Source organism: Pseudopipra pipra, chromosome 1 (genome assembly GCF_036250125.1).
Source record: "Pseudopipra pipra isolate bDixPip1 chromosome 1, bDixPip1.hap1, whole genome shotgun sequence".
NCBI lineage: Eukaryota > Metazoa > Chordata > Aves > Passeriformes > Pipridae > Pseudopipra > Pseudopipra pipra.
This window is the reverse complement of record NC_087549.1, coordinates 37,358,047-37,384,495: the sequence shown is the minus strand read 5'-3', so window position 1 is coordinate 37,384,495 and position 26,449 is coordinate 37,358,047. Positions and strand designations below refer to the sequence as shown.

The window sequence follows — 26,449 nt, the reverse complement described above, 5'->3', positions numbered from 1 at the left end:
AGGTCTTATTAATAACAGACATCACTAAACAGAAGGGCTACACACTAAACATTGACTTTAGAAATGTGTATGTCGCTGAGTTAATGAGAACTCAATCTCTAGGCCATTGAGGAAAGATTTTTTTACAAATGCTCTCTACTTGGGATTTGAGGTAGGAAACAAGGATTTTAGAATTAAGGAAATTGAAAAATGAATATTTGAAGCCTTGCAGTTTTAATTCAGTTATTTATTAAACATCTGTTTTCCAGGTGCAAAAACTCCAAGCTATTTTGAAGCCGATGATGCTGAGACGTCTCAAGGAGGATGTAGAAAAGAACCTGGCCCCCAAAGAGGAAACAATCATTGAAGTTGAGCTGACAAATATTCAGAAGAAATACTATCGTGCTATTCTTGAAAAGAATTTCACATTTCTTTCCAAGGGTGGAGGTCAGGCAAATGTACCTAATCTTTTAAACACTATGATGGAACTAAGAAAATGCTGCAATCATCCATACCTTATTAATGGTAGGCCTCCTGTTTTTCTCCTCATTTGAAAAATGGTTTTAAGGATATTTAGTAGGTACAAATTCTATTCCAGTGTGTCTTTTTGTTTATTTATGTATTTTAAGTAGAAAAGTGAGATAGCCTTTTAGGTTTCATAGGTATGGATATGTGCTAGCCAGGACAGCACTGCTTTTGCAGACATCTGTGCTTTTTTCCACGGCTTCCTAGCCCTGACAAAGTTAGTGTTGGTATTATCAAGTTTTCTTTCTGTTATTTCTGACAAACAAGACTTCAGTTATCATGTGGGTTGTTGGATGCTGGCATGAATATGGCAAATTTTTTATTCAGAGTTGTAGTTAGCTGCTGCTTAATTTCTTGATGTAGAACATTATTAGATAGTGACTTAAAATTTCTAAATAAAAGTTGCAGGGTAAGAAATCATGATCAGGCCTCCTTTTATAGCCACATGTTATCAGCTCATTTTCTTAATATAACTAGTAAGAAAAAGATTAGTATGAATGTCATCTTAGGTTTTAAAGGTTGCTTTTTGGTGTGATGCTATTGGTTTTAGATCAGGATTACCCTTGACAAGTACTGTAGAATCACAGAATATTTTAAGTTGAAAAGAACCCATAGAGGTTCTTGAGTCCAACTCCCTACACCTCACAGGGCTATGTAAAATTGTATCATATGGCTTAGTGTCATCCAGATGGTCCTTGAACTCTGACTTGTGGTGCTGTGACTGCTTCTCTGGGGAGCCTGTTCCAGTGACCAACCCGATGATGAACCTGCCAGCTATAGCTGTCTGAAGTATGCTGAACTTGTACATGTTGGTCAGTTCTTCCCTTTGAGGTTGTAACACAAGCCTCTGTACAGGCTTGCATTCTGCTAATTTCTTGTTTCCCAGCTCCTCTTCCTTACTGTATATGGTTTATGTTATGGTTGGTTTAATGCTGGTTATAAGCTTTATGATGGAAGACTGTTTGTTTGAGACTGTTGATTGAAGACTTTGAGAGCCATATGTGATTTCAGTTTTTTTAATTGTATGACTTCCATATTTCAGTACTTAAGTTTTTTCCTTGACATTTTTTGTTTCAGTGGGGGTGGGGGGAATGCTTAAACTGATTCATGAAATTACATCTAGTTATATTTCATGCACAAGTAGTTATTCCAAAGATATGACACAGGGTTACCCCAGAATGCTTAACTCAGCCATGCTGGTGGCTGCTCAGTTTCTAAACTCATATGAGCATTCAAGTAAAGTAGCCTTGTGGTTCTGGTGCAGGGTTTGTTGGGGATATTTTGTTCTTTTTGTTTGTTTGTTTGTTTGTTTTACATTAATCCATTATATGAATGACTTCATCAGAAAATAGTTTAGGATGTTCAAGTTATGAGCTTCTGAACCTGATGCTTCTTGGCATTCAGATAGTTCTAACCTTACCATTATTTTTTCTTATTTCTTGTTTGCTAAAAGAAATAAACTGAATATTTTGCTGCTAGTTTGTTTTGTCAAATAGAGTTTATCAGTAGTGCTTGCAGTGTTGCCTACAGCAGTGATCTTTTTTCCTCAGAAGGCTTATATCATTTAATGTCATTTAGGAACTGCTGAAGTCCAGGTGGTTATTTAGAAAATTTCAAATATTTTTTTATGACTGTATCTTTACCCTAATAAAAGGGGGGGTGTTTGTCTCTTGAATGCATTGGCCTTTATAACACTTTTGTGATTTTTGAACCTTTGGACATGCTTGGTCTCACTTAGCAACATGGCAGGTGGGTCAAGCCTTCAGATTTGAGAGAAAAAAGAAATAAATCAACTGTTATTAGCGTGGAGATGGAACTCAACAAATACGTCCTTTGTAGTTCTAGGACAGAAAATAAATCCTATAGTTGTCCAAACCCGAGGTTTTATTTTATTGACTTTAAATCAACATCTTGGTACTTAGTGTGATGACACAAGTTTATTCTTATTATTATTAGCATTATTAATATTATTGTTGTTATTATTATGTATTTCTCTTAAGAAGTCTTGCTGTGCTAGTACTTACGGCTGCATATTGTTCTGATGAATGATTTGTTGCAGTAGCAAGTTCTGTTCCTGAGACTTAAATGGTTTTTTAAAGTTTTGCTGAATCTTTCTTCCTTTCTTACAAGGTTGCAGGTTTTGTGAGCAAGCAGTATTGCATGTGTATTTGAATATCCAAATAGAACACTGTACGTTTTGTTTTGCATAAGAGTTGCAAGCAAGTCTTCTGTAGATTCTTCAGTTAAGGTTATGTGATGGAAGTAGTAGGGTAGGATTTGAATGTAGAGTGGCTTTTTTGTTTGTTTTTTGATTGATAGATGTGTTCTGTGGTCTGCTGAGACTGTGAGTAGACTTCTAGAGGTAGTTACTACATTTTGTGTATTCTCCAACCAACTTGGGCAAATCACTGTCTGTCATTTTTCTTAGAGCTGGACTCCTTGTTTTCTCCATAGCAACCATTCCCAAGTATTTATACATCATTCCTCTTTCTCTGTCTCCAAGAGCCAGCAGTGGGGAATGCTTCTGTACTTACACATCTTACAGCGTTGAACACTGGAAGGGTTCCTTACTCTGTTTGTTTTGCTCTCTTGAGCCCTGGAAGCCTCTCATAATTAGGAATGGAAGTGAGGATTTGATTTCCCTAATGGACCAAACCTAGACACACATTCAAATACCTTCCTTTTATCCCCTACTAAAAATCAACCAGGATAGGAACTGTTGTTACAGGCCCGCACGTACTGCATCAAGTAACTTTTGGGTAACAGGATGCTCAGTGTACATGACTTAATTGCAATTGAAGTAGTAATTAAAAAGACAGGATGGTCATTTATGGGGTTTAGCTAGGACAGAGTTCTTGAAAGAGCAGGTTTTTGGGGTCATGGTCTGGTTTGGATGTGGGTCTTGCTGAAACCAAGCTCTGCTGTAAATTTACTGTTCATTAGAACAGTTTGGGGGTTTGTTGTGGTATGCTTGGCTTAGGTGGTTTGCTTTTGCAGATGGTGTTTGCATATTGGTTTGCTTCACAGTAGTAAACTTAAATTCGGATATCACAATTGAATAAGAAATGATTGATGTAACTGGGAAAGATCATTGAAGTTACTGTGTATGAACTACTTGACAGTCTACTGTATCCTGAAATTGCTGAAGTTCAGTACAGAATTGGAGATTTCTGACCATTTTACAAGATGGGAAGTGATAAAATTGAGGGGAACTTTAAGCGTCTGATTACACAATTTTCATATGGGCTTATTTTAATTATGTACAACCCATGAGGATGAGTGGCACTTGGAACAGGGAATCCTAATATGGAAAATCCGTGGATGTAGAACTATCTTCAAATGTGGTCACACTGAGTCCTTCACATTCTGTAAAAGCGAGTAATTCAAGTGTGTGGAGTAGCAGGAAGCTGTCAGTCAGCCTGCTCAGGGTGGTATCCAGTTAGGGCACCGCATTACAGCAGGCACTGAACCAGCGATCACACAGGGAGGGTGCGTTTCCGTGTTTGTTTACAGGCGTCTACTTAGAACTGGGATATGAGAGAGAGAGATGCTCAGCAGAAGCCTGGCAGTAAGCTGTTCTTCCCCCCTCCTCCAGCCCTCCCAGCTTTCCTTGTGCTATTCAAAAGAAGAATTGAAGCTGAATATTATAAAAACTATAAATACTTTATAAACTACAGTTTGTTTAAAAAAAAAAATAAAAAGCAGAGGGACTGAAAAAGATGGTTCCAAAAAAGGGTTTATTTGGATATGAAATAAGCTTAGAATGAAGGTTCTTAACCTTTTACTTAGCCAAGAATAGCAATCTGATAATTCTTGAAACTGTCCACTGTTTGTAGAAATGACATAAAAAATGCAATAAAAGCATAGGAGAGGTTGAAGAGAAAGCTTGAACATGGTCTTGTGGTAGTGCACAGAACAAGGAAATAGATGCTGCTCTGTGTATCATTCATAGGCAAATTGAGTGGCAAGAAAGAACTTACTAATGCTGGAAAGAATATATATGTTGGATAGCTTTATCAAACTGAATACAAAAAATACATTCAGTGAGAAAAAAGCTAAATAGAAGGTAAACTAATAATTTCAGAGCTGCTTTCCCCCAATTAGTTTTTTCATTGTTTGGATTTTGATTCTATAATTAATAATGGAAGGATCAGATTCTGGTCATGTGGGTGTTTAAGGCTGATTTTGGAAGCATAGGCATGTATTTGTATTTCTTGTATTTTCCTGTAGAAATAGGATATTTTTTCTTTCATATTGCATTTTAAAAAGGACAAAAAAATCATTTTATCGGTTGAAATAGGGGGTTTTTTAATATTTTTTTCGTAATTTTTTTCCTTAAATTGTGTGCATCAATAATTCTATGAATTTATTTAGGAAAGAGTTTACTGTTGTTTAAAAGAGGAAAAAAAAAGGAATGAATTCTCAGAGTTACTTTTTTATTTATGCTGCATTTGTGTATATGTTTGTCTTAAATTTAAGCTTAATATTTTTTATAAATGTTTATTCATATAGTGCTTAAAACATTCCTACAGTTTCTATATTGAAGGCGAGCTCATTGTTTATTAATAAAACCCTTTGCAGTGTTCATGTATTGCTGTCCAATCTTTGCAGGTGCTGAAGAGAAAATTTTGGAAGAGTTTAAAGAAACACACAATGCCGACTCTCCAGATTTTCAGCTCCAGGCAATGATCCAGGCTGCTGGCAAGCTAGTACTGATTGACAAGCTGCTGCCAAAACTGAAGGCTGGTGGCCACAGGGTGCTTATCTTTTCCCAGATGGTGCGCTGCTTGGACATACTGGAAGACTACCTCATTCAAAGACGGTGAGAGCAACAATATAATACAATTATAAATAAACTGTGCCTTCCTCAGTGGCCACAGTATTTAACATGTGAGTAATCCATAATGAGAAAGGATGAAATTCAAACACTACAGTATTTTCTGTAGCGATTTGATGAAGGGAAGGAACATACCTGTAAGTTGCAAGTACTGAGATTTTTCTGTCAAATAAATACAAAATTACTTCATATGGAGAGCTTTAAACCTCTTAGTGTACTGCTCAGTTAAATGTTTTGGTGGCTCTAGAGTTTTGTATCTTAGACCTAAATGTTTATTTCATTTCTTAGAATGAAAGTCTGTTCTTTACCAAAAGGTGCAGAGCAGAAGACAAAGTAAGATGTCTTTTACTGATGAAGTTAGTGGATACAGGAGCAGTCACTTAGTTTACTGGAGTTCTTTTGACCCTATGGTAGCATATGACTCTTTTTTTTTTTTTTTTTTCAATTTTTTTAAAAATTGCATATTTTTCTAAAGAAAGAATGCAGCTGCAGTAAAGCAATCCCTAAAATGCATCTGTTTTTCAGGTACCCATATGAGCGAATTGATGGCCGAGTAAGAGGCAACTTGCGTCAGGCAGCTATTGACAGGTTTTCAAGACCTGATTCTGATAGGTTTGTTTTCCTGCTGTGTACAAGGGCAGGAGGTTTGGGCATTAATCTTACTGCTGCTGATACCTGCATCATTTTTGATTCAGACTGGAACCCCCAAAATGACCTCCAGGTAATGTCGCAAGAGATGATTTTATTGAAAATTTTTCTTTGCCTTTTTGCTGTGAAATTTTCTTCATCTACAAGAGAAATTATCCATTATCACTCTCTTGAAAGCATAAACATTATTATTTATATTGAAAACAATAACTTTTAAAGTAAGTTCTCTGTGTCGATTATTTTAATTTTGTTTTTCTTCCTTTTGTGACCTGTAACTGAATATCTGCCTTTGTTTCATCAGGCTCAAGCACGATGTCACAGAATAGGGCAGAGCAAATCAGTGAAAATTTACAGATTGATAACAAGGAATTCTTATGAAAGGGAAATGTTTGACAAAGCTAGCTTGAAGCTGGGCCTTGATAAGGCTGTGCTACAATCTATGAGTGGAAGAGAAAATGCTACAAATGGGGTGAGAATTAATATTTTAAGGTGCACTGTCAACAAATGCTATGAATGTGTTAGACTTTTCTTACTTGTTTGCATTTTAGCTGGGGGACAGTGGTTTTCAGATGGACTACGGCATATATTTTAAATTAGGGTTAATTAAGGGCATTGGATACGTGAACTGACTCAGCCTATCTAATGGCTCACATATTGCCAAAAGGGGGCAGGTGGAGTCATGTTCCCTCAATCCTGATCTGTTCTTGTCATTCCACCCTTTACATTGTGTTGATCCTGGCACTTTATGGAGTTCTTCTAGTTAGCTTTTGCTGGTGTAGCCTTTTTGCTTTGTACTTTCTTTGCTTTAGCTTTTTTGTCAGGTTAGTAAGTTAAATCTGCTCCCAGGAGGAGTTCAGCAGTCATCAGAGCTTAAGGAATTCAGTGACAATGAATTATTAAGTCGTTTAAACTACTTGCATAACTTCGCCCTGAGAATTTTGTTGTTTATATTCTTCTTTAAAAGGTGATTTCAGCATGAATGTTTAATTGACCAACACCACGTTATTGTAGAGTTTCATTTCTTAAATTGCCAAATAAGAGGACAATCAGTCTGATTGTGCTGTCAAATGAACACATTGGCTGGTGTCAAAAAAACCCCCAAAACCAAAAACAAAACCCCTCTCTTATGTGTTACAGGTGCAACAGCTTTCTAAAAAAGAAATTGAAGATCTTCTTCGAAAGGGGGCATATGGTGCTCTGATGGATGAGGAAGATGAAGGGTCTAAGTTTTGTGAAGAAGATATCGATCAGATTCTCTTAAGGCGAACACACACAATTACTATTGAATCTGAAGGAAAAGGCTCAACATTTGCAAAGGTGTGCATTGAAATTCAGAGGAAAATAAATAAAATGTGACCAGAATAGATGGAAGTAGTATTAAGTTGCCTTCTGTGTCTATTTATTTTTTCACTGTACTTGTCTCAGGTATTTTCCTTGTAAATGTTGGGAATCTGTATTTCCAGCATCGATATTTTCCAGGTTTACCTTCTTTCTTTCTTGATGCTACCATTTTATAAGTTCTAAGTAGTGTATTTGCTAGAGAATAATAGGTATTTGTTGTAGCATGTAGTTAAGAAACCAATGCATGTGTTTTCACATTTATTAGGCTAGTTTTGTTGCATCTGGGAACAGGACAGACATTTCTTTGGATGACCCTAATTTTTGGCAGAAGTGGGCGAAGAAAGCTGAGCTGGATATTGATGCTCTAAATGGAAGGGTAAGAGCTTTATGATTGTTCCTAGTACAACTAAATTGAGGATTTTTCCCCTCTCCTAAATTTCTACATTTTCACTTTTATTTTAGAATAACCTGGTTATTGATACACCAAGAGTGAGAAAGCAAACCAGACTCTACAGTGCAGTCAAAGAGGATGAACTGATGGAGTTTTCAGACTTGGAAAGCGATTCTGAAGAAAAGCCTAGCACAAAGCCCCGTAGACCTCAGGACAAATCACAAGGTTATGCAAGAAGTGAATGTTTCAGGGTGGAGAAGAACTTGTTGGTTTATGGGTAAGGATGTACAAATATACTGATTGTGGCTAAACATGTGAAAATACAGAAATTATATATAGTAAATAACTCATCCTTCTCTTCATCATCTCTTCATTCACATCATCTCTTACTGTATAATGTTTGCCTCATTATGCTGTATACATGCCAGTGAGATTTTTTTTGGTTGCTATATATATATAGGTTGTTTATATATGTGTTATTTAGTTTAAAGTATCTGAGTGTCTATCAGATGGCTGTGAGCTCACTGGTATGTTAAATAGTTTTGCAATGATGGAATACTTGTTTCTGGTTTCTCATAGCGTAAATATTCTTGAGTTATCGAGTTCTAATCTCTGTTTTCTAAGTGTTGAGGAGAGTAATAAAAGTGTATTTATAAAGAACAATGTAGTTCTGAAATCAACAGTCAATCTAGAGGTTTTCAACACAGATTCTGGTATTTTGGCACCACTTAAATTTTATACTTTATATTTTTCCCCATTGAATGCGTCAATTTGAATTTTATCTCTTTTCAAACAGGTAGCTATATTTGATTGCTGACACATTGGGCTTCAGAATGATTGTCTTTATTTTAGGAAGTAGAATACAACAATTGCTAATAATGGATTTCAGAATCAAACTAGGAATGATTCTCCAAATCCCATGATTGTAGGGATTGGTTGAGTTTCCTATTTGTAGCTTACTGGGACCATTAGAGTTAAATATATGTACTTTATTATTTTGAGTGTAGTTCAATTGCAGCTTTACGAGCAGTGAACTTATTGCCTGTTCTGTAAAATAAACATTCTTAACTCTTTGGTGCTGGAGGTTGAATTCCCTGACGTAATCTGCAAATGCAAAACGCATTAGTGCTAACACAGGAGGTCCCAACTTGCTTGGTACCAGGAGTTAAATTGAAAGTCACAAATTAAAATACCAGTGCCCTGGCTGTTGTATTGAACATATTTTTCTTATAGCTGGGGTCGGTGGACTGACATCCTCTCACACGGGCGCTATAAACGTCAGCTAACAGAACAAGATGTGGAAACCATCTGCCGGACTATCTTGGTGTATTGTCTTAATCATTACAAAGGGGATGAAAATATCAAAAGTTTCATCTGGGATCTGATCACTCCGACTGCAGATGGGCAAACTCGAGCTTTGGTTAATCATTCCGGTATGTCTACCACAATCAAATAATGATGCTAGTAAATAGGAAAGAATTGCTTCAGTCATGCTATGTGTTTAGTTTAAACTATAGCCATTCTGACATGTCGTAGGATCTTGTCAGATTTTATGAGTAAGGTGGGCTTTGACTTGGTCTGTACTTAAAGGGGAAGTCTCCCTCACACACTTTGTAGAATGCAGTGTCCTTTTCCTTGAATCAGTTTTAAACAAATATTCTAGTATAAGTTTTAACTGGCACCTACTGCTGGAGTTAATATCTTTTAAATTGCCATAAATCAGAAAGCTTGTTTCCTTACAGCCATTCAGATTCATGAGAGTTTTTACAAGAAATATTTATATAACACCATTTTCTGGCTAGCACTCTGAATTTTTGAAATCTTCACACCTAAATTTGCATGAAAGTTTTGGTTGATTTTGTTACTTGCAATTTTCTGTACTGAATTATGTTGCTGTTCAGTTTTTGGTGGTTGTGTTGCCCACAAAGTAATTAAAAATAGCAGTGATACTTAGCTTTAAATGTATGTTTGTAATGTAGTTTGGGGTGAGAGTTTTTCTATTCGGATTGTGTAAGAAATATTTGGGTTTTATCTAGGTCTGTCTGCACCAGTGCCCAGAGGGAGGAAAGGGAAGAAAGTAAAAGCCCAGAGTTCACAGCCAATGCTGCAAGATGCAGATTGGCTCACAACCTGTAATCCAGATGTATTATTTCAAGAAGACAGCTATAGGAAACATCTCAAACATCACTGTAATAAGTAAGTACCAATAAATGTATCATTTAGAGGTTTGGTGTTTTTTTTAACTACATGCTTCTGAAAAGTCCGCAACTTAATTTTGATATATTTAATAGAACACAGGACCATTTAATAGGATGTAAAGGCCATTATTACTTTTTAATTTGGTGATAATCATCTTAATAGATATCTGGATACTTCTGTAAGCTCTTTATGACTGATCAGCACAGTTCTGAAGAAAATTGTTGTCTACTTACTAAGTAAGAATGGAATCAGATGAAGTTATTATTTTTACCATAAGACTGTCTATTTCTCTTGACAATTGGCTATCTTTAAACAAAAGCTGTTTGCTTCTTACGCTTCTTGTGGGGTCTCTCAGGCTGATGTCCTTAAGGTTCTCTTCCTTAGATGTTAAACTCATATATCCAGTTTCCAGAGTTTCTCGTAGCAGTTCACCTATATGTGGGCATATCTTTTCTCTTCATTCTTTTTCTCCCTTCCTCTCTTGCTCTTCACATTATACAGATTATTTATTTTTTTTTCTTCTTTGAGATGAAATTTCTCACTGAATTCTCTTACCTGAATTGATTTGTCCTGATTTGATTTCTGAAATTCTAACATGTTACTAAACTGGAAACCTTTGGGGATAAAGATCATTATATTTATTTTTTTAAATTGTTGCATGAATGTGTCTTGAAAGACTCTCTTACCTGTTTTCTGGCTTTTGTTTCGTAATATCTTATTTTTATGTCAGGTTCCTTTGACTCCATCTCAGTTTTGCTACTATATTACCCATTATAGACACTGAACCTACCCTTGTCCCAAAAATACCTCATTTTAGAGTTGAGGGGTCGTTGTTTGCTTTTGGTATTTGGGACATTTGGTTTTGTTCTTAAATTTCTACTCACTGTTGTATATATACCATACAACTGTAATGCAGTGTTACTGAAAGGTTGTCATTACTTTTGTGTTTTGAATATGTATTGTGTCTTATTGATGCTGTTTACTGGAAAGAAATTATTGATTTGAAAAGTACCTGTGGGCTGTCAATAGGGGGTGTGATGTGAAGAAGGAAAGGCATTTAGGGGATTTATTACCTCATTTCCAGATGCTAACCAAGTTTAATTCTCAGCTGATGACAACAGATACTCATAGAATTCCGTTAGCAAGCACACTTCCAAATAAACCTTTTTGTGATTTATTTTTTTTTCTAAACTGTTACTCAGATCTGTTATTACACTTCACTTGCTCTAGAAGTAATAAAATTCTTTCCTGGAACATTATTATAATCTTTCAGGTAACATGTCTTCATTACTTGTTATATCAGTTTGCAGATCAGACTTTAAATTATTTTTTTAAAATATTGCTTCTTTAATAATACAGTTACAAGGATCGGGAAGACTGGTAAATGTACAAGAATGTTTTCAGTTGCTATCTTTTTCCTTCACTTCCCAGATCCACCAGGACTAAGTGAATTGTAGAAGCCACATGTTTAGCACAGGTAAAATCACACAGAGGTGGAAGCCAGTTAATAATCTGAGTAATTTCTTTCAAAGGTACCAGTAGCAGTCGGCTTTGTAAGAACTGATGTCCTGTTCTTGTGTACCATGTATGCTGGTTTAATGCATAGGACTCCTGAAAGATTCAAAGAGCCTCTGGTTTTTGGTTGATCTTGGGTTTTATTTCCTGCTCCTCCTCTTTGGCTTGATGTAACAGCTGTTATTGCTTCATACTAAGATGATAGAGACCCTCAACAGCTTATTTACATAGCCACACAGGGAGCAGGGACACCTTACTGGTCCCAGTTACCGTGCGTACAAAAAGAAGCATGTCTGACATGCTTTGAATTGCAGACATGACCTTCATTCAAATCCCTCCTCTTCGAGGTTTGATTGAGTAACACGTGTGAAACCGGGTATTGCTCTAGTTGCATCAGGTCTCTAATGAGGAGCTCTCAAAACTGGTGGTGGTCTAAATTTTTCATGCAAGTGGGTGATCAGATTACTGCTTCCCTGGTCACCCTTGCTATTCCAGGAGCAGCAGCAATTCGACAGTTGCCGTGATGGATTTAAATACAGTGAGAGGGCAGGCTGAGTAATCTCCATTTTAGCCAGTACTGGTTTTACTTCGTGAACTAGGCAGCAGGGGGTGCCCTGAATTGGGTAAACATAGGAGAGCAGGATTATTTTCAGGTAGATACTTTTTCTACAGAAATGACCTCATTTCAAGTCTCCTTGAAAAGCCAGTCTGCCATTCTCTCTCCTGCCAGCTTCAAGTGTGACCACAACACCTGACAGTGCTTCCACAAATGACTGTAGTATTGCAGAAATGGGGAAAAATAAACCATGAAGATTTTCACTTCCTTGTAGCAGTTAAGTTGTGCATAGGTAATTAAATAGCAGTTTGAACTATAAAGAGTAAAAATAGTTAATATCTCTCAAGGGAAATGGGGGATTATTTTTCTCCCCCATTCTCAGAAGCAAAAAGTTGTATAATCTGAAAAACCTGACATTCCATATTGAGGGTTTATTGTAAGGTAGTAAAACCAGATTTTATATCTCGTTTATTCCTACAACTTCTGATGTGCTTCCAAAAATGGTATTAAGGCAGCAGCTGAGGAAATTTTATGAGATAATGAAGCAGAACAGTTACTGAAAGCCATCTGCTCAGTTGTTTACAAACTTGCTTCAATACTTCAGAGGCAGTGGTAGAGTACGTGTCTAAACTTCACAAGCTGCACTAGGTAGAACTAAATGAAATGCGCCGAGGCCGGGCTGAGCTGGGTCCCTCTCTGTGCAGTGTAAGCAGTTGCCAGGCAGGCCTGTTGGAAGCCAGCAGAAAGCACCACACAGAGGTGATTATGTGCCACCATCTGTCACGCTTCAAGCCTACCATACAGCATGGCTAATCAGCCTTGGCAGGATGATGGATGAACAGCAGCAGCTGCCAAAAGCCACTGTTGGCAAACAGTCCTGAAGTTAAGAACTTTTTCCCCCCTCTGCCTTCCTCTCCAGGGTCCTGCTGCGTGTCCGCATGCTCTACTATCTACGACAAGAAGTTATAGGGGACCAAGCAGACAAGATCTTAGAGGGTGCTGACTCAAGGTTAGTGCAAGTGCAGGTTTATTTTTTGCTTTATGACACTGGCTTTTATAAAGTACACATACTCTAATAATGCAACGTTTAAAGGTTGTCACCCTTTATTTGTGTTCTCAAGCAGCCTTATTATTTTATCAAGCACAGCGGGCAATTTTCTTGGGGGAGGAAACAATGTGGGAAATGACAGAAGTGGATTTACAAGTCTGCTAATATTGAGGGATTATTCTATCACAATTTAAAAAATGAAAAAAATACTAAGACTTTAAATGAATCATATTTAGATAACCATTCCACTCCCAAAATAGCCTAATGTTGGGGGTTTTTTGTTGTGGGTTTTTTGGTTGGTTGGTTGGTTTTTTGTTTGTTTGTTTAACCATCCTAATTATTTTTTGGGATATTTCAGTTTCTGTGTTGGGTTTCAGGGTGTTTTTCCCCCCTCAAAGTTAATATTTACCACTTGGGAGATTTTTTTTGTTTTGCTTTGGTTTTTTGTTTTGGTTTTGGTTTTTCCCCCATTTTTTTGTTGTTTGTTTTTGTCTTGTTTTGTTTTAAAATCTTTGTCCAGTAATACCTTTGAGAAAGTATATAATGCTGTCTTCACAGTGAGGTAGATGTGTGGATACCTGAGCCATTCCATGCCGAAGTTCCTGCAGACTGGTGGGATAAGGAGGCAGATAAATCCCTTTTAATTGGAGTTTTTAAACACGGTAAGTGATGTCTCACTCTGAACAAAACTCAGTTGTAAAGCTTTCAGTGTGTAGGACGGTTCAGTCATAATATTAACAAGTATTGTTCCAAAGAACTGTTGGCTTGTATCTCCCTTTTTTTCTTGCCTGCATTAAAAACCTAATATGAGCTGTAAATATCAGATGCTGTTTTTAAATGTTTGCAGAACATTTGAGAAGAAAACATTACTTTCTTGGCTGTAAATAAAACAAAGCCATATTTGTTTAAATAATAGCCAAATAGTAAGATAGATCTCCATAAACTTTGCTTCCAGCACTGCTTCACTTGCTAACTCTGCCAACCAGTGTCAAAGTGGACGGTGGGCTTAACCTCTGCTATTAATCTGTACAAGTGCCTCCTGGGCTTTGTTCCAAGCAATATTTCACAAATGTCAGTGTTGAGAACTCCCGGCTCCCTTGAGTGGGATGCAGCCTTGTTAACTTTGAAAGGCTGGGGATGCAGAGCTGGCATGATATATACAGTGAGCGATTCCTGATTATAATCCCAATTCTCTGGAGGTCGCAGAGGTATTCTCAGCAGCCCAGCCTGACTAAAGGGGAGAATGATGGCTTATAAAACCTTTCATGATTACAGTTTGGCTTGAGGCTCTACAGCAGTTAGGAGCAGTGTGTTGTAGTACAAATCCTAATTGAATTGTGCTGTTCTGCCTATGTACAGCAGCTCTGTGTTGTGGGCTCAGCTGAGGCAAGTCTAGTCTAAAAATCATTTTCCTGCAGTGCACTGTTGGGATCTGCCATTTTCCATCTAGTCAACTTGGGCAGTAAAAAAGCAAACAGCAGTTTGAAAACCATAGAGGGAACAGTGTCATCTTACTGACATGCATCATCCTAAACCTAATAAGACAGGTTCGTTGGCCTTACGTATAACCCATGTATACAGCATTTTTTCAGCCTATATTGAGGGTTCCAGCAGGGCTGGGGCTATAGAAAATGTGTATGTGTGTGTTTCCATTCACATCTGTGTGTTTCCACAGGCAATTATTGAATGTGGAGATCCAGTGCAAAAGTCATATAGGAAACTTCAAGTTTTTCGCTTGTGAAAGGTTTTTGCTTAACCTTATAACAACATTAAATTCAATGCTTTCTTCACTATCTTCCATTCATTAATGTTATTGATGGGAAAATAATTCTGTGCTGATGGATTTTACCAATATGAACAATTTCTCTACGTGAATGAAGTGATTGTTGTTTGCAGCATGGTGACAGCTCCTTTGTTTTATTTAAAAATAAATAAATGAATCCAGGAAGTTGTACTTCTAGTGCCTAAACCTGTTCTACTCACAGTTGGTCATAGCTTTTAAAAAAACATTTGTCTCCCACTCTGCATGCAGGTTATGAGAAGTACAATTCTATGAGAGCTGATCCAGCACTGTGCTTTCTGGAACGGGTTGGCATGCCTGATGCAAAGGCCATAGCTGCTGAGCAGAGAGGGACAGACATGTTAGCAGATGGCGGTGATGGGTAAGGAGGACATGAAAAAATTAATAAACTTTATCGGCATTGTATATGTTGGCATGAGTTCATATGTCATATTTTACTTACATGTTGCCTGAGGATATGAAGTGACCATATGATGTTCAAAGTACATAGAGTAGTTTACACAGTTGAGCATGAAATATAAATGTGTAGCTTGGTACACCATACTGGTGGCATTTGTAGCTTTTTTGCTTCTGTCCAGAAAATCAGCCTCCCTCAAAAACAGTATACTTCTTGAAAATATTTCGTCTAAATATTTTATAGGGGTGAATTTGACAGAGAGGATGAAGATCCAGAATATAAGCCAACCAGAACTCCTTTCAAGGATGAAATTGATGTAAGAACTTCCAACTTTCTGTATTTACAAATATATATAATTATAACTGGTTCTCCATATTTATTTTAATGTGCAGTTCTTAACTTTGAGAGCTACCAGATAAACACACCTTACAAAGATTGTTTGCTGCTCTGCTTGAGAAATGACATATTTTTCTACTCAAATGATGACATATGGTCAAAACTGAAAACTAAAATAACTTCTGTCTTCTCCCCAAGGAATTTGCAAACTCACCTCCAGAAGACAAAGAGGAGTCCATAGAAATACACTCAAGTAAGGCTGTAGCAGAGAAATTAGGAAGGCAAAAAGGAATTGTTTAGTGAAAGGTGGACTGTTTATATTACTATGAGGGGATAGGTGATGTTTTGGGGCAGTACCACAGTGAACTTTTTACTGCCAAATTTCTTCATGCTTCACGTTTTACAAAACAATTATTTACTGTCTTTAAATAATCCACATTATAGTTCTCTGGATTTTTAATTACATAGTAGAAACTGTGATGATAAATACCGGATGTTTCATAATGCAGCCGTTGATGGTTTTGCTGAGATAATCTTGGAAGTTACAGATCTGTTGTTTCCTCAGTATGGAGGAAAACTGCCAAGTTTAAGTGAGAATGATAAAGTGGGAAATGATAAACATAGGTGTTTCCTCAGAGGGAGAATAATATTCTTAGTAATGTATTTAAAGATGCATTGCATTAATTTAAATACCTACAGTGTTCATAATATATTTGAATTCATAACATTGAATAATAATGCTTGATTGTTATCTCTAAATGCTTCACAAGCATTTCTGAGTTCTTAGAGTTGGATGATTTGATTCTATTTTTTTATCTCCTACCAATGGTTATCCTGTTTCTAATTTGTTGTGCACCATTATTAGAGGCACATGTTCTTATCTGATAAAACAGGATCCACTTATAGCCATAGAAACTTTGCAATGTTTAGTGTTGGTAATACTTCTCTCTTCTCTAGACAAGCACAGTGAAAGCAATGCTGACTTAGGCCAACTCTACTGGCCCAACACTTCAACCCTGACTACTCGTCTGCGTCGCCTCATTACTGCCTATCAGCGCAGCTATAAAAGGCAACAAATGAGGCAAGAGGCACTAATGAAGACTGACCGCAGGAGACGTCGGCCTCGAGAAGAAGTGAGGGCACTAGAAGCAGAAAGGGAAGCTATAATAACTGAAAAACGACAGAAGTGAGTTTCTCAGTGATACCTTTCTTTAAATGCTGTTTGAGCTTGCGTGTCACCAGTGATGCTCTTCTGTTTTGAAAGAGTAAACTAAGGGAGACTTGGGGCATCTAAACTATGTTTGGATTCTTGTTTATTTGGTGGCCTCACTTCTCTTGCTTCTTTCTTGACTAGATGGACAAGAAGAGAAGAAGCTGATTTTTATCGTGTGGTGTCTACTTTTGGAATTATTTTCGATCCTGTAAAACATCAATTTGAGTGGAACCAATTTCGAGCATTTGCCAGGCTTGATAAAAAGTCCGATGAAAGCTTGGAAAAGTATTTTAATGGCTTTGTGAATATGTGTAGACGAGTGTGCCGAATGCCAGTCAAACCAGATGATGGTAAGTTTTAACTACCTGTGGAAATCAACATGACTGTTGACAGTGGAACTGTTGAAACTTCCTGCCCAGGTGTAACAATTTTAATATAAGTGTACGTTTAATCCATGTTAAACAATACAAATTGATGTCATTGCAGAACCACCTGATCTTTCCACAATGATCGAGCCAATCACAGAAGAGCGTGCTTCTAGAACTTTATATCGCATAGAACTGTTGCGGAAAATCCGTGAACAGGTTCTTCATCACCCGCAGCTGGGGGAGAGGCTAAAACTTTGCCAACCAAGTTTGGACCTGCCAGAGTGGTGGGAGTGTGGTAAACATGACAAAGACTTACTGATTGGTGCTGCTAAACATGGAGTCAGTAGGACAGATTATCACATTCTGAATGATCCTGAACTCTCTTTTCTTGAGGCTCACAAGAACTTTGCTCAAAACAGAGGGACAGGCAACGCAAATACTGTCTCTTCTGTAAACCCTCTGGGTGCTGGCTGCAGTCAAACACCACCTATTGTTCCATCCACACCAGTACAAGAAGAAAAGACTATGGAACAAACAGAGTCTAAAGCTGAAGGGTCTGAAAATGCAGCAGCCAAAGAAAAGTCTGATATCAAAGAGGAAACTGATATTGCAGATAAGGACACTAAACCAGACTGTGATGCTGAGGCTGAGCCTGGCTCTGTTAAATGTGAATTGAAAGACATAGAAATGAGTACAGATGTAGATCCAAAATCTATTTCTGAGAAAGGTTCGGAAGAAGATGAAGAGGAGAAACTGGATGATGATGATAAATCAGAAGAATCCTCCCAACCTGAAGGTAATGCATAGGTCAGATGAGTTCTGCGTGTTTAGCTGTGAGTCCCAGAGTTGTTATAGCCAGCTGGTAAGTGGCACACGTGGTGCCATTATGGAGTGCAGGATGGGCTGTATGTAGCAGTTCCTCTGCCCTTCCGTATATCAGGTGGCTAGATAAGCTTTCATAGGAACCATCCAGCATCAGCAGGGTATTCCCCCACAAGGGATAATTTTCAAGAGAGCTTGCTGAGCCAGTAAGCATGGTCTCTGTGCCAAATGCAGAAGGCTAAGGCTCTGCTGTAGTAATTACTGAACAAAAGCCCGAGTTAGAAATGTTGTGTCCAGCCTGGTTGCCTTAGCCTGTCTAGTTAGGTTGACATTGGATGTTAATGCCTGGTCATGGTTGTTATTCAGCAGGAGCAGTTTCTCAGGGTAAGAATTTTGATGAAGAAAGCAATGCCTCTATGAGTACTGCAAGGGATGAAACACGCGATGGATTCTACATGGAAGATGGTGATCCCTCTGTGGTTCAGCTGCTTCATGAGAGAACATTTGCCTTCTCTTTCTGGCCTAAGGTTGGTTGGGGGTAGAAAGATATGTCTTTTTCAATATAACAGCAAACTTTGTATGATACTTCTAACAGGCAAGAGACTATTTTCTGTGAACGATTGTGGAATAGCACTTTATGCCTCTATTTCATACAAATTAGCAGTGGAAATGAAAGAAATTGCTTTGTTGAAAACAGTGTCATTTATTAAAACAACAAACATGGCAGACGTGAGTTCTTCATAGGGTCCATAACTATGTCAGCAACATCCCACCTCTTGCACCACTATACAATTTTAAATTATGAATTTTGTCTCCAGAGCGATCTGCAGCATTGAGAAATGAGACTTTCTACGATCACCACTTTATTGTGGGGTGAGGAGGTTGTAGAGAAGAGTTTTGGTGACCTACATGATATAAGCCATTATGTAATGTTGACAGATGTAATTGTATTAAGGTATCCTGCAAACATAAGCTGCAGTTTTAGATAGGATAAAGCTGTACCTTATTTTGGTAACAATGCAGAAAATTATCTAGTATAAAATGTTTTTAAAAATGCAAAACTGTAGCCTTGTAATAAATCCATACTTAATTTAGTACTCTCCTTTGCAGTAAGGGGAGAGAGAAAAATAAAGTAGTAATAGTCTTAAGCTTACTAATCACCATAACAGGGCCATCTGGTTTGGGGTGGGGGGGGAAGGGGGAGCATGGCGGGAGGACCTTGCTCTTAATAGGCTTATTTCTGGGGAAAGCAAGCAGTCTGTTGCAGCTGCTGAGATTTGCTAGTGGCTTTTGCAATGTTTTGCTGTTCAGGAAGCTAACTGATGCTCATATTCCCTAACCAGCAGTATTTCTTGTAGTTCGGAAGTTTCTACTACTTCAGGCACATAGAATGTGCTTGAATACTGAAATGGAAAAAAATTAAATAATACTCCTCTGCTTTTGGAAGTATTTTGGAAACATGGGCTAAAATCTTATTCCAGTCATAGTGTGAAAGTAGAACAGAAAATCCTTCATCTGTATAGGTTCGGCATAAGTAGACTAATAAACATAATTAGAGATTTTTAGTGTACACGCTTCAGTGAAATTTGAAGTGATAATGGGCGTGGAATGAAAATTGACATTCATTAGATGTCCCTAGGTTGGTGCCCGTTTCATAATGTTGAACTTTATTAATAGTGACGCTAATGAGGATCCACTTCCTAGGACAGAATTTCAGATCCAACCTCTTGGATCTCAAGAACTGCAGCTTTAAGATACTGATTGCAGATGTTTTGATTTTCCCCTCCTAACTGTTGATTTTGCTAACTACTGAAGGTTTGCAGTGTAAAACAACAGTGAGTTTCTGTTAAATTTTTCAATTAGTACATTGTCACACAGAAAACTTGGTCTCTTTAGTTCTTGCTCCCCCCAATATAAGTGCAACTTTTAAATCCTAGTGGTGTTTTATTCTATAAAATTGTGTGTTATCTTCTTGTAAGGTGATCGGTTTATCCTAATATGCAAGCATAGTTGTTTTTGAATGTATTTTTTAAGCTCTGGAAACTGGATTGCATCATAATACTCATTTGAGTTTAAAAGGCGACTTCTGCATTGAAGGTTCATTACATACTTTTCCTTTATGCAGGACCGAGTAATGATCAACCGATTAGACAACATCTGTGAAGCAGTGCTGAAAGGGAAGTGGCCAGTAAATAGGCGCCAGATGTTTGATTTCCAGGGGCTCATACCTGGGTATACTCCAACAGCTGTGGACAGCCCTCTACAAAAAAGGAGCTTTGCAGAGCTCTCCATGGTTGGTCAAGCCAACGTCAGTGGCAGTGAAGATATCACTGCTTCTCCTCAGTTATCAAAGGCAAGCCTGCATCTTTCTCTTTTTTACAAAGAACATTTTATCTTGCGGGTTCTTCTTCTGCATAATAGAAAAAAATAGCATGTCTTTAAATAAAATAGGAAAAAGGTAAAAGTGTTTCTTTTAATAAAATGAAGGCTTTGTTTTCAGAGTTATATGTTTGGAGTTTTATTTTAAATTAAGCATAGCAAACAGGGCTTTGCTAATGCTTGGAAATGCTCATTTTTCATTAGGAAGATGCACTCAATTTATCAGTTCCACGTCAGAGGAGGAGGAGACGAAGAAAGATTGAAATTGAGGCTGAGAGAGCTGCCAAGAGGAGAAATCTTATGGAAATGGTTGCCCAGTTACGTGAGTCTCAGGTGGTCTCGGAAAACGGACAAGAAAAGGTTGTAGATTTATCAAAGGCCTCACGAGAGGCAACAAGTTCTACCTCAAATTTTTCGTCTGTTACTTCAAAGTTTATCTTGCCTAATGTCTCCACACCCATGTCTGATGCCTTTAAAACTCAAATGGAGCTGCTGCAAGCAGGTCTTTCACGCACACCCACAAGGCATCTACTAAATGGCTCTTTAATAGATGGAGAACCGCCCATGAAGAGAAGGAGAGGAAGGAGGAAAAATGTAGAAGGGCTTGATCTGTTATTTATGAGCAACAAACGGACATCGTTGACTGTAGTAAGACCACAACCTTTTTCCTTTTTGTCTCATATTTGTTGTTCTGTCTCTGGTACCTCCTGAATGTGTTTAGTCTTGTTATACTCTCCCTATTAGTAACATACAGTTTTTGCCCAACCACGTTTTTCTTTGTTTAGAGCTGTTACTACTTTTTGAGCCAAACAAAATGCTCACATCAAGATTTTATTCTAGCAAATTGTAGCTGAGTTTTAAGTAGCTCCTACTTTCAAAATTACTTTCTTTTTTTTTAACATAATATATGTCAACAACATACATTTTGAGGCTTCAGTATGTCATCCTTGCTGTGTTGAAAAGGGAGGGGAGGGTCTTGAAGGACATTTAGTAGAAAGACACAAAAACTGCTTTGTCTTTAGCTGTATATTCTTTATTGTTCAAGGATGCTAAATTTACAAAATTCTCTAATGCAACGATATTGCTTTACATAGTATGAATATTTAAACCCCATTAACTCTTGTGTATGCAAAATATGGAACATTTCGGTCAGTCCCTGAAATCATTTCTTCAGCTGTTCTCTTCAAGTGAGAATTAATACAGATGTTACTGTTTTCAGGAGGATGCAGAAGTGACCAAAGCTTTTGAAGAAGATATGGAAGCCCTACCAGCAAGGAACATTCCATCTCCTGGTCAATTAGACCCAGACACTCGCATCCCCGTAATCAATCTAGAGGATGGGACCAGGCTGGTGGGAGAGGATGCTCCGAAAAACAAGGATTTAGTTGAATGGCTTAAATTGCATCCTACTTACACTGTAGATATGCCAAGTTATGTACCAGTAAGTATGTGATTCTAAAAGCGTTGTTCTATAGTATTAATGGAAAAGTTAGTTTTACAGATGTCAGAATGAATTTCCTCACATTGGGCATAGTCATTCGATTTTGTAACTTGGTTTTCAGTGGAGGTTTTCTCTTTAGCCATCCTCACTAATGTATCTAAACACCCAAGTGGCATTAGGATGTTTGAGTTGCTTTTCCTTTCTTAATATTTGTGTATAACAACATTAGAACAGCGTTTGTCAAGTTCTGTAGAATTTCTTCATCTGATACAAGAAAAATTTCTTCTGACATAATCTGAGAGTAAAGTAATTGACCCCTTCTTAAAATTGTTGTGAAAAGGGGTGCTGTGATTGGTGATTTTTGTCAAGAAAATGAAAAACTAAAAAGCAATACATTTCTCTCCTTTCCAGAAGAGTGCAGATGTGCTGTTTTCCCCATTTCAGAAGCCGAAACAAAAACGACACAGATGTCGAAACCCTAATAAACTGGATATAAACACCTTGACAGGAGAGGAAAGGGTACCTGTTGTAAATAAACGAAATGGAAAGAAGGTAAAAATTAAGTTAGTTCAGTTAAGGTCTTTAATAATGTCTTTTCATGTGGAAAGCAGGCTTTCTACTCCAAACTTTTAAACAGAAGGTTTAATAATTTGACACTGGCAGTTACTCGTACCGGGCTGTGCCACCTGGTTCCTTTAATTCCTCCTTTGCTCTTCTGATATGTTCATATTAGTCGCTTGAGTGAATAGTTGATACTTTTTGAACCTATATAGCACATTTTTTCCTTACATCAGATTTAGATTTTATTACCAGACCTGCCTAAGCTGCAGCACTTAACTGTTTTTTAAAACATGATTTTTTAAAACATAATTTTTTCAATTCAGGTATCCATGTAGTTTTCCACAGTCTGAACTGAAAGTCTTCCCTGCTATCCCTCAGAGATGAAAGTGCACAGAGAGAAAATGTCCATGTAGGTAGTCGTTTGGTTTTGTTGTTGAATTTTTGTTAAAGTATTAACCTTGTCTCTTCCATTAGATGGGTGGAGCTATGGCCCCTCCAATGAAGGACTTGCCAAGATGGCTGGAAGAAAATCCTGAATTTGCTGTTGCTCCAGATTGGACTGACATTGTTAAACAGTCTGTAAGTGAAACTCTCATTCCATGCTTCACTGTAGATTATAGCACAGAAAAGTTGAAGGTTTTTTAAATTGATCATTAAGTCTTTATCTCATAGTTAGTTTTGAGAAAATTGTAGTGTCTGTGTAGGAGTTAACCCAGCTCAGGGGGGATGGTGATAGGAGGCTGCTAGAGAATAGGGTTGAAATATACTCCAAAAATCCGCCACAGTTAAGGTAGCCTTCAGCATTTGTTCTGCATTTTTTTTTTTAATAAAAAACAATCCTTAATAAATACAGGTATTTGTAATTAGGAACTATTAAGAAAATTTTTGTCATATTCATGACAGAAATACATGTCATTGTCTCGATAACAGGCAGCATCAAAGGAATATGTTTTCTGCCTTTTATTTTACAACATTTGTTTGAAAATAAAGGATAAAATCTGCAAGTACTCAATTTAATAGAATATTACTAACTGAAATTCAGTATAAATTACAAAGATATGAATTCATGACTGCAGCATATCAGGTTGGTTTTTTAATGAAGCTACAGAGTTTCAGCATGTATTGTTTTACTGTTGTGTTTAAGTGTAAAAAAAATCTGTGATCTTGCTTTCTTCAGCTTTCCTTACATGTTCTGCTGCCATTCACTTTAGTAGCTATCTAGTCACCATTTGCCAGGGTGAAAAAAACAAACCACTTTTGGAGTATGCTGAAATCCCTTCTGTTTCTTCCATCGTCATCAGTTAACTGTTGAAAGCTATAAAAGCTAAATGAGAATAAAGCCTGCTTTTTGCCTCCCCCTTTCAGGGTTTTGTTCCAGAGTCCATGTTTGACCGTCTTCTCACTGGACCTGTTGTGAGGGAGGAAGGAGCAAGCAGAAGAGGAAGAAGGCCAAAAAGTGAAATTGCCAAAGCAGCTGCAGCAGCTGCTGCTGTAGCATCAACTTCGGGAATCAACCCACTACTTATGAACAGTCTGTTTGCTGGAATGGACCTCACAAGCCTCCAGAACCTACAGAACCTGCAGTCTCTCCAGCTCGCAGGCCTCATGGGCTTTCCGCCAGGGCTAGCAACAGCTGCTGCTGCTGGAGGGGACACTAAAAATCCGGCTGCCATGTTGCCTCTGATGTTGCCAGGGATGGCAGGATTGCCCAATATGTTTGGACTAAGCGGATTGTTGAATAACCCCATAACAGCTACTACTGGAAATGCCACTACTGCTTCCGGTCAAGGAGAGACTGAGGATGGTGCTTCAAAAGCTGAAGAGAAGAAAAATGAGAATGAAGAGGAGAACAAAGACTCTGAGAAAAGCACAGACACTGTTTCTGCTACTGACTCTGCGAATGGATCTGTCAGTGCTGCTGCTGCGGCAACTACCGCCACTGCCACCACTACTACCACCACCAACACTGGATTGCCCACAAACCCTCTGGCCTTCAATCCTTTCCTGCTGTCTACCATGGCTCCTGGCCTCTTCTATCCATCTATGTTTCTACCTCCAGGACTGGGAGGATTGACTCTGCCCGGTTTTCCAGCACTAGCAGGACTTCAGAATGCAGTGGGCTCCAATGAAGAGAAGGCTACTGACAAAACTGAAGGAGCTGCCTTTAAAGATGAAGAAAATCTCGAAGGCAGTGATGCAGAGGAGAGCCTTGATAAAACTGCAGATTCCTCCGTTTTAGAAGATGAAATAGCACAGGGTGAAGAATTAGACTCACTTGATGGGGGGGAAGAAATAGAAAACAATGAAAACGATGAATAACCAGTACCAGTTACAGTTAAAGTGTTTAAAACTTTTGACAAGTGGTAGTCCTACTGTTTACACTCACAGTTAATGTCCATACTTAGTTTTTATAAGCTGTTCTGTAACATAGTGTAGCAAAAAAAAGTTCAAGTCATGTTATACAGATGTGTCAAAAGGTATCTTGGTCATTAAGTATTGTGCAGTGCATTATTTATTATCCCTAGGAGAGATGAAATTTGAGAGGTGATCATGTCTTTTTAAGGAAATTGACATAATGCTCTGCTTTTTTTTCTTTTGGTACCATTGGTATTATGAATTAAGCAGCAATTTTTAATCAAGTGGCACTAATAGAAGGAAGTGCTGCTTAAAGGAAGGATGAAGTTATATATTTAAATTTTTTTTTTTTTTTTTTTGCTGTGAAGGTCAAGATGAAATTTACCATACATATCGTACTCGCGCTTCATTTTGACTGTATGGGAGTTCACCCGCTCACATGCGCGCACACACCCACACACACACTCTCTCTCTGACAATCTTCATGATAGTGTGAATGTCTCTGTCTTGAGACGCAGCAATAATAAGGCAGCTGTTGAATGTGAAGAGTACCTTTTGGAAATTAACCCACGGAGAAGGTTCTTACAGGATAAAGCTACAGTTTAATCGTCTCGTGATCTTGTAATGCACTGGTATAAACAAAAAGAAAAAAATCAGGTACCTTTTTTAAATTAAAGGACTTTGTTACTTTAGCCACAAAGCTAAACAGCATTACCTCAACTCTAAACTAGCCTTGAAGTTTACAGACATGACTTTGTAAATGTATTGTTTTTCTTTGTTGTGATGTCTTTTTATTTTTTTTCTTTGGAAACTGCTATCATGTAAGATAAGATGTAAATTGCTGCCAACTGTAGTAATGATACTTTTAATAAAAGTGACCCATGATATGCAGAGATGTAATTATAGAATGTAGTGTTTAGGGACATCAAAACTGGTGTTCACTTTCTGTATTTGCATTTGTGGCTTTTTTATAGCATTTTCCTGCTATATTCTTTATAGATTAGTGGCTGTAAATGCTAAACTGATCGTCTTCAGGGGACTAGGCAGGAAGAGAAACCTTGAATTGCCTTCATATTTTCCACTCTAAGTAACTCTACAGAAATGCACGCTAAAATCCCTACTTTACTCCTTCAAAGGGGCATGAGAGACTGAGAATACTTTAAATGTGTTCAGCATGTGATAATGTGGTACACTAAAGAACAAAAGGGCAAAAGAAAAATGAGGCTTTAATAGGCACAATATCTAGGTCATTTATCCTTGGTTAATGGGTAGAAAAACACAATGCTGTAGTGACAGCAAGGGATACAAAGGCTCTGTGGTATCCTGTAGACCAGAGCTTGTGATGCCAGAAACCACTGTGTCAAACAACCTACATGAAACTAAAACTGACCCACTTTTCATAAAAACCAGTGTCTCTTCTGGAGAGCTACCGATTTGTACCCTTTTGTGACCTTTTGATATTCGAGATAATGTACCATTTGAGAACTTCTGTTTTCACGGTGTTGTCACCTTGACACACACATACACAACCAGCTCAAAAGTGAGGATAAAAGGTTAGATTTTCAGTGGAGTACATAAAAAATTGGCTATTTCAGAAGCCAGCTGTGGGTGGACCCCTGTCTTTAGGACTAATATTATCTGTGCTTTTGGAATGCTGGAGAGCTGCAAACCTCACTCTCATGTACACTGTGAATTTGCACAAGAGCTCAAATGGACAAGTATTGCAAGGGCAAAATT

At 37.7% G+C, this 26,449-nt stretch overlaps 1 protein-coding gene across 9 annotated transcripts in view; it reads left to right on the top strand.

The window, feature by feature from the left end:
* Positions 1-25,603, top strand: part of CHD7 (chromodomain helicase DNA binding protein 7) — a 130,621-nt gene extending 105,018 nt beyond the window's left edge. For 7 of the 9 annotated variants that reach the window (XM_064652296.1, XM_064652238.1, XM_064652257.1 and 4 more), the window contains 24 exons: positions 249-504; positions 5,116-5,326; positions 5,867-6,062; positions 6,291-6,458; positions 7,127-7,306; positions 7,596-7,706; positions 7,793-7,998; positions 8,955-9,154; positions 9,758-9,917; positions 12,911-13,000; positions 13,598-13,701; positions 15,072-15,201; positions 15,481-15,553; positions 15,772-15,826; positions 16,531-16,759; positions 16,928-17,136; positions 17,273-17,950; positions 18,343-18,503; positions 20,102-20,329; positions 20,560-21,003; positions 21,575-21,796; positions 22,208-22,348; positions 22,832-22,936; positions 23,723-25,603. In XM_064652296.1, coding sequence (XP_064508366.1) covers positions 249-504; positions 5,116-5,326; positions 5,867-6,062; positions 6,291-6,458; positions 7,127-7,306; positions 7,596-7,706; positions 7,793-7,998; positions 8,955-9,154; positions 9,758-9,917; positions 12,911-13,000; positions 13,598-13,701; positions 15,072-15,201; positions 15,481-15,553; positions 15,772-15,826; positions 16,531-16,759; positions 16,928-17,136; positions 17,273-17,950; positions 18,343-18,503; positions 20,102-20,329; positions 20,560-21,003; positions 21,575-21,796; positions 22,208-22,348; positions 22,832-22,936; positions 23,723-24,676 — 5,511 coding nt within the window. In that variant the 3' untranslated portion in view covers positions 24,677-25,603. The remainder of the gene's footprint in view (positions 1-248; positions 505-5,115; positions 5,327-5,866; positions 6,063-6,290; positions 6,459-7,126; positions 7,307-7,595; positions 7,707-7,792; positions 7,999-8,954; positions 9,155-9,757; positions 9,918-12,910; positions 13,001-13,597; positions 13,702-15,071; positions 15,202-15,480; positions 15,554-15,771; positions 15,827-16,530; positions 16,760-16,927; positions 17,137-17,272; positions 17,951-18,342; positions 18,504-20,101; positions 20,330-20,559; positions 21,004-21,574; positions 21,797-22,207; positions 22,349-22,831; positions 22,937-23,722) is intronic. The other 2 variants (XM_064652304.1, XM_064652313.1) reach the window with 2 other exon arrangements.
* The last annotated feature ends 846 nt before the right edge of the window (positions 25,604-26,449 follow it).